Source organism: Acipenser ruthenus, chromosome 38 (assembly GCF_902713425.1).
Source record: "Acipenser ruthenus chromosome 38, fAciRut3.2 maternal haplotype, whole genome shotgun sequence".
Taxonomy (NCBI): domain Eukaryota; kingdom Metazoa; phylum Chordata; class Actinopteri; order Acipenseriformes; family Acipenseridae; genus Acipenser; species Acipenser ruthenus.
Genome location: NC_081226.1, coordinates 315,001 through 322,500, shown reverse-complemented (window position 1 = coordinate 322,500; position 7,500 = coordinate 315,001). Strand labels below are relative to the sequence as shown.

Sequence of the window (7,500 nt, the reverse complement as noted above, 5' to 3'; positions counted from 1 at the left end):
ACCACCTGCTACTTCACCAATCACTGCGGCCTGATGATGTGCATCGCGGTCAACCTGCTGGGCAAGAGGCCACCGGGGGCCAAGGGACTGGACGAGGAGGAGAGGAACGTGTCCACAGTGTGAGTGACCAGCCTGGGGCTCCCCGGGTTTCCCTTGGGCTCCCTGGGGCTCCAGACCTTGCTTAGCTAAATTTCCTTTTCCACTGCTGGCTTGGGTTCCAATCCAGGCTATATATACTTAGAAAGCTGTATTGAGTTACAGAGTTTATCTACACACACAGCAGTGTGAAAAATGTATTAGAACACCTCATTGTGTCTTATTATTAAGCATCGAGGTGCTTTGCAACAGGAGTCTTATTTCCATCCCTGCAGGCATTGGCCATAGCTTACCGCGGGTTTGCTTTACCACACCTCTCGTGGGGGGGGGGGGGGCTGCGCTTCACCGTGCTTTATCACACCTCCCTTTGCTTTCGCCCTGGGAAACGGACGCGCTCCTCATGCCGTTGCTTTTCTTTCAAACAGCGACGTGGGACTGAAAGGGTTAAGTGCGTCGCAGGGGGGCGCCCCGAACCAACCGAACGGGGTTCTGAGCGAGGTGACGTGTGACAAAGCGCCCCTCACCGGATTTGAGTAGGTCAAGCAAGGGTGGACACGCTGGACACGGGCTCTCCAATGTTCCACAAAAAATACACCGTGAATCGAAATGAGACGGGGATTCACCCACGAGGGGCGTGCCTCAGACAGACCATGCTGTGTTGCGTTATCGGGTTCAATAAAGTTTCAAAGGAATGAAACAGAACTTGTTTTTATTTAGTTCAGAAACGTGTTACACGTCAGCCACGTGTTTACGTCACCTACTTGTTCCCAGGGACTATCTAACAATTACCACTTCGTTTTATATTAAGGCAACAAGGGCTCATCTATAAATGATCACATGTCATTACAGACCAGGGTTCACTTCCGATAGTAATTATGCGATTATGATTGCAATTATGACGCAATTTTAATTGTAATTGTATTTGGTGTGGAATCTTGTCCTACAGGCGTAATAATAATAATAATAATAATAATAATAATAATAATAATAATAATAATAATAATTGACAAAGCTTCATATTTCATTGTAATTATGCAAAACGACAGTATATAATTGATGGAGTTCAGTATATCTGTGTATTTTCAAACACTTTTACTGAGCTCGTTTGTTTGAATTTTTTTTTTCCAATAGTATGTTTGTTGTATGTGTATGTGTGCCTGTGATTTGTTATTTTTCGGTTATATAGAATAAATCGAGGATACATCTAAATAACGTGTTGATGTGTCTGACAATGGATTTAAAATTAGGACCAGATAACAGGAATCTGTAGGGTCAGAGTGACATTATTAGATGATCGGGTTTTTGGTGTTTGAAACTGTTCATAGCAATTATAAGGGCACTGTTGTAAGGCGATTTTTTTTTGTATTATTAATTACGTCACGACGGATCTTAGTGTGAATAATTGCAGCTCACAAAACACCGCCAGAATCCCCTTTTGATTCGGGTCTGACATTTCGCTTCACGGGTCATTTTTTGCTTCCCTTGATTAAAATTTGGAGGATTTTAATTTCTTTAAGCAAGCGATTGAATTTATAATTTGGTTTTGTTTTCAGGAAATGTTCGCAGTAAGAGGACCCTACACTTGAGTCTGCTAGACCAGGACACAGAGCGCCGATGGGAGTCACAGTTTTTGGGACCGAAGTTTTTCAAGACAGTTTTAATTACACAGCGAATCTCACAAGCCCGCACTGAATATCACTGTTGAAAACACACACACGAATCCATTATAACAGCTCGCTTAACAACAGCATTGTTCCCAGAGGAAGAAAGAAAGCGCTCACGGCACAGTTATAAAACCCAGGATTTCGATCAGCCTTTCTTTCAATTCCAGATCTGGTATTGAAGTTTATAATGCGTTAGAAAATCGATTCTATGTCAGGTATAAGAGATCAGCCTTCGTTAAGTATTTGTAAAAAAAAACAAAACGCAGTGCGTCTTGGTATCTTGATGCCATACTGTACATAGAACAAATGGTATAATCTGATAATTAAAACAAATCTTGTTTTTTGGTGATTTATAATGAATGAATTATAATGTGTACAGCTCTGGGCAAAAGTTTTGCATTACACTTAAAGAAATCTCTTTCCAGAAGTCAGTAATAGTGAACAGCTTCCATATGTTTCTGTTATTGATATTGGTGTGTGTGTGCGTGCGAGTGTGTGCGTGCGTGCGTGTGTGTGCGTGCGTGCGTGCGTGCGTGCGTGTGCGTGTGTGTGCGTGCGTGCGTGTGTGGTGAACTTCAATTCTGTATATAGATCGTAACCATATTTACTCTGTAAAAAAAATCGACTAATCTCCTTTGAAAAATTGAAATAAAGAATAATTCTATGAATAGTTGCTGTTGTTGTGTTCTGTGTGGATAAAGATCACATTAAACCCATATAGAGGATGTTCTTAAGCAGCAGTCTTTCTCTTCAACACTTTGCATAACACACGAGAGAGAGAGAGAGAGAGAGAGAGAGAGAGAGAGAGAGAGAGAGAGAGACAGAGAGAGAGAGATTCTAATATTGCTCGTTATTTATTCTTATATCTTTCCACAATATGTATTTCTAAAGAACAACATACAACATTTAAATTATTATTTGTAATATTTTTAAAAATGATTTATTTGCCAGACGTCTTTATCCAAGGCGACTTGCAGGTGTTACAGGGCAGTACAGGGTTACAATGCAAGTGTAATATTAAATACAGTTTACATCACAAAGCGCTTAATCAATACAGTGAAAAACAATGCATAATACATTATATACATATAGAGAATTCTAAAGCATTGTGGATGCGCATGTCATATAGAATCGTGAGAAGATACAGGGACAGATCAGACGCGGCAGAGACACGACCGTGTGCGCATGTCATATACAATCATGAGAAGATACAGGGGCAGATCAGACGCGGCAGAGACACGACCGTGTGCGCATGTCATATACAATCGTGAGAAGATACAGGGGCAGATCAGACGCGGCAGAGACACGACCGTGTGCGCATGTCATATACAATCGTGAGAATAAGATGCAGTGAGAAATCAAAGACACGGCAGCTAACAGCAGATATCAGGCTTAAAGCGCACGGAAAGCAAGAGAGAACAGGCGGGTCTTGAGATCTGAAATAATTCTAATAATGCAATTTACACACACAGAGCTATTTGCTTCCAAGATCTGAAGCGCACGTTTTTATTTATTTGTTTATTTAGCAGACGCCTTTACCCAAGGCGACTTACAGAGACTAGGGTGTGTGAACTATGCATCAGCTGCAGAGACACTTACAACTACATCTCACCCGAAAGACGGAGCACAAGGAGGTGAAGTGACTTGCTCAGGGTCACACAATGAGTCAGTGGCTGAGGTGGGATTTGAACCGGGGATCTCCTGGTTACAAGCCCTTTTCCTTAACCACTGGACCACACAGCCTCCTATTTTAAGATTGGTCAAAATATACTCAGAAATAAATCCTATCCCGGTAGGTTTTTCTTTTTAAAAACTATTGAATACAATAATAATAATAATGATAATAATAACTAGAGGATGCTTGCCTTTTCCCTGTAAGCTGTACATCACACTTATAGTCTAGATAAATAATTCTTAGTATGAGTTTATATATATATGCTAACTCTCATGGTGTTTTAGGTGGTCGTGTGTCCCACAGTGTAGTAAGGTTACACCTGCCCCGCACAATGATAGGGGGAGCAGCAGAAATACTACAAAGCTAATACATATTCGGATAATGGCTGTCAGGTAATCACGTGACTCACAGCGCAGAACCGGCATGAAACCGTTCTGTGAATAAAGCTGCGCCTTCCTCTGACTGCCACCTAGCGGTGAGAACCGTGGCACAGCAGGGTCTATCATATCCGAACGGAGTGCTAAGCCAGGTCTACAATTAATAGTTGTTTATTAATTATGTATTATATATAATATCAGTGTAAACGTGCTCTCGGCGATTGTATACGTTTATCTCAAGGTTTGTATTTGTGTGGAGTCATTTTCTACACTTTTGTGTACACGAAGGGTGAGATATTTTGAGATGCATCTTTTAAGACAATGCAAAGCGAAAAAAAAGACAACTTCAAGATAAATAAAACAGTTGTGCTGCAATAGTAAAATGATTGTACTAAATGCTCTCTGGTTTTAACGTTAAAAGGTATTTTATACCAAAACAGCTCACGTAGTCTCGGATTCTTACTGAGTATCCGCCCAAGGCATTTTTTTTTAAAGAACTACATTACCCATCAGCCTTGCGCTGTCTGCGGATGATGACGCAGGGCGGTAACAACACACGGCGGGAAGCGGAAAAGTTTTTCCAAGAATCAAAACAGAATATATTCAGCTGATTTCCAGGAGTGCCGCAACAAGAAAGTAAGAAGCTTAAATCTATATCATGTTTTTTTTAAAAGGCTAAAATTGTACAGTAGTACCGTAATGCGTATGTTCTTTTTTTAAAGTTGTATTTGAATTATCGTTATTCTTATTAATGTTTAAAATAACACTGATGTGTTTTCACATAGCGAAAAATTACCAGTACTCTCGCTAACAGTCCAATGGTATTTAACATCAGGGCTGAAGAAAGATCATTATTTATATTTTTCTGACGTCCGGAGAAAAGGAAACAGATTGTTATATTAAAGAAAAGTTTGTGTAGAAAAGGCAACAGCGAAAGTGCCAGTTACAATCCTACTTGTGGTAACATCTGACATAAATAATAATATTATTATTCCTTTATATATTCCTTACAGGTCTAGGAACAGTCAGGTTGGTACTAGCGTCTGTGCTGTAACGGCACGGAGTTGGGTGTTTGATTTGAGAGGTAGTTTTTTTTTTATATATATGATTGATCTAACCCAGTCCTGGTCTGTTCCAGACCCCGTTCTAAATTCTTTATCTGCACCAGTTTACCCTCCATCCAGACTCTGACGTCGTTCCCGATCTCACTGCGCCTGTTAACCCCCCAGGACCGGGACTGATCGGACAGCCCTGCTCTAAACGCACGGCGTGTAACTGTGGGTTCGTCTTGCAGGATGGACGGGAGGAGTCTGTACCAAGATCTGAAGAGCTGGGCCTCCGAGGAGTTCCAGCTGCCTGAACGCAAACTGCCGTGTGACAGCTTCTTCAGAAAGTCAGTGTGCTTTCCTTGTGAGGGAGGGAGGGATTGGAGGGAGCACCCTTTCTCTTAGGGGTGTGAGGGAGGGAGGGTGCAGTTCAGTCTCCATGCCTCAAGCCTGCCCTGGACTGGAGGGAGCACCCTTTCTGTTAGGGGGGTGAGGGAGGGAGGGAGGAGTTCAGTCTCCAAGCCCTAAGCCTACCCTGGACTACAGGGAGCACCCTTTCTCTTAGGGGGGTGAGGGAGGGAGGGAGGGAGCAGTTCAGTCTCCATGCCTCAAGCCTGCCCTGGACTGGAGGGAGCACCCTTTCTCTTAGGGGGGTGAGGGAGGGAGCAGTTCAGTCTCCGTGCCTCAAGCCTGCCCTGGACTGGAGGGAGCACCCTTTCTCTTAGGGGGGTGAGGGAGGGAGGGAGCAGTTCAGTCTCCATGCCTCCAGCCTGCCCTGGACTGGAGGGAGCACCCTTTCTCTCAGGGGGGTGAGGGAGGGAGCAGTTCAGTCTCCATGCCTCAGCCTGCCCTGGACTGGAGGGAGCATCCTTTCTCTCAGAGGGAGGGAGGGAGGGAGCAGTTCAGTCTCCATGCCTCCAGCCTGCCCTGGACTGGAGGGAGCATCCTTTCTCTTAGGGGGGTGAGGGAGGGAGGGAGGGAGCAGTTCAGTCTCCATGCCTCAAGCCTGCCCTGGACTGGAGGGAGCACCCTTTCTCTTAGGGGGGTGAGGGAGGGAGGGAGGGAGCAGTTCAGTCTCCATGCCTCAAGCCTGCCCTGGACTGGAGGGAGCACCCTTTCTCTTAGGGGGGTGAGGGAGGGAGCAGTTCAGTCTCCGTGCCTCAAGCCTGCCCTGGACTGGAGGGAGCACCCTTTCTCTTAGGGGGGTGAGGGAGGGAGGGAGCAGTTCAGTCTCCATGCCTCCAGCCTGCCCTGGACTGGAGGGAGCACCCTTTCTCTTAGGGGGGTGAGGGAGGGAGGGAGGGAGCAGTTCAGTCTCCATGCCTCAAGCCTGCCCTGGACTGGAGGGAGCACCCTTTCTCTTAGGGGGGTGAGGGAGGGAGCAGTTCAGTCTCCGTGCCTCAAGCCTGCCCTGGACTGGAGGGAGCACCCTTTCTCTTAGGGGGGTGAGGGAGGGAGGGAGCAGTTCAGTCTCCATGCCTCCAGCCTGCCCTGGACTGGAGGGAGCACCCTTTCTCTCAGGGGGGTGAGGGAGGGAGCAGTTCAGTCTCCATGCCTCAGCCTGCCCTGGACTGGAGGGAGCACCCTTTCTCTTCAGAAGCAGAGTTGTAATAGCTGCAGTACTAGCCACTGTTTTATAAGTAACCACATTGTGTGTCTGTCTCCTCTCCTCAGGCTGTGTCTCGGGCAAGGTACAGACATCTGGAAGTACGTCACTCAGCACGTTCACCATCAGAGGTGAGAGCTGCTGTTCTCTCAACCAGTGTGGTTTATTAGTAAAGTCATCTTTCAAAATGTGCAACAGCAACTCAAATGAAGATGTGCCTCCCATTTAATTTCTTAGCAGTTTAATATACCGCGCTGCGTGTTCTCTGTCTCTCTGGCTGTTTTTACTTCGATCAGCTTCCAGCAAACTGATTTCTCCCAGTGCTTGTTGTCTCTTGGCTTCTGTAGAGTGAGCGATTTGAAAAATGACCGTCAGGTGTCCCTTTCTCAAACTGTGAATTTGTATAGAGATATATATATTTTTTATTTTCTAGTTAACAGTTTCAAAGCAGGGATGGAAATAAGAATCCTATTGCTTTGCTGTTTCACCCATTCCAGTTTTTTTCCCACAAGCTTGATCAGCCCCAGTGTGTGTAGGTGACAGCCTCAGGTGAGTCTTATTAAACTCCTTGGAAAACCAGGAGTGGAGCTAACCGCTACGCAATGGGAGTCCTATTTGCATCCCTGCATAGGCATTAGAGTTGCTTATCGGTTTTTGGATTCAGCTCCCGTAGTTGAAAAATAACGTTGTTTAGCAAGCTTGGTAAATCGAGACCCAGTCATAGTAAATCACACAGGCACGCTAAACAGTATTGATATTAAACACTTCAGAAATGTTATGTTCTGTCTGGAGATGGTGTGAAGTAACCCTTTGAAGATAGAATCTTTTTTCTGTATTGCAGAAATGTGAAGATCATGAGAGGGAATCTTCAATGGTATCCTTTTAAATCAATGAATTAGCCATTCAGCAGAGGCTTTTATCCAAAGCGACTCGCAGAGACTAGGGGGGTGAACTCTGCATCATCAACAACTGCTGCTGCTGCTGCAGAGTCACTTCCAATAGGAGCTCGTTTACGTCTCATCCTGAAGGACGGAGC

General features: G+C 44.9%; 2 protein-coding genes across 6 annotated transcripts in view; both read left to right on the top strand.

Moving 5' to 3' along the window:
• LOC117964876 (neural cell adhesion molecule 1-A-like) overlaps window positions 1-2,430 on the top strand; it is a 13,413-nt gene extending 10,983 nt beyond the window's left edge. For 3 of the 4 annotated variants that reach the window (XM_059009290.1, XM_059009289.1, XM_059009287.1), the window contains 3 exons: window positions 1-119; window positions 522-629; window positions 1,650-2,430. The exon at window positions 1-119 is cut by the window's left edge and continues 95 nt beyond it. In XM_059009290.1, coding sequence (XP_058865273.1) covers window positions 1-119; window positions 522-629; window positions 1,650-1,665 — 243 coding nt within the window. In that variant the 3' untranslated portion in view covers window positions 1,666-2,430. The remainder of the gene's footprint in view (window positions 120-521; window positions 630-1,649) is intronic. The other variant, XM_059009288.1, reaches the window with a different exon arrangement.
• Window positions 2,431-4,305: 1,875 nt separating this feature from the next.
• LOC117433899 (HAUS augmin-like complex subunit 5) overlaps window positions 4,306-7,500 on the top strand; it is a 12,887-nt gene continuing 9,692 nt past the window's right edge. Inside the window, exons 1-5 of one of the 2 annotated variants that reach the window (XM_059009212.1) lie at window positions 4,345-4,448; window positions 4,826-4,841; window positions 5,107-5,205; window positions 6,533-6,595; window positions 7,306-7,338. In XM_059009212.1, coding sequence (XP_058865195.1) covers window positions 5,108-5,205; window positions 6,533-6,595; window positions 7,306-7,338 — 194 coding nt within the window. In that variant the 5' untranslated portion in view covers window positions 4,345-4,448; window positions 4,826-4,841; window position 5,107. Of the gene's footprint in view, window positions 4,449-4,825; window positions 4,842-5,106; window positions 5,206-6,532; window positions 6,596-7,305; window positions 7,339-7,500 lie in introns of both variants that reach the window. The other variant, XM_059009211.1, reaches the window with a different exon arrangement.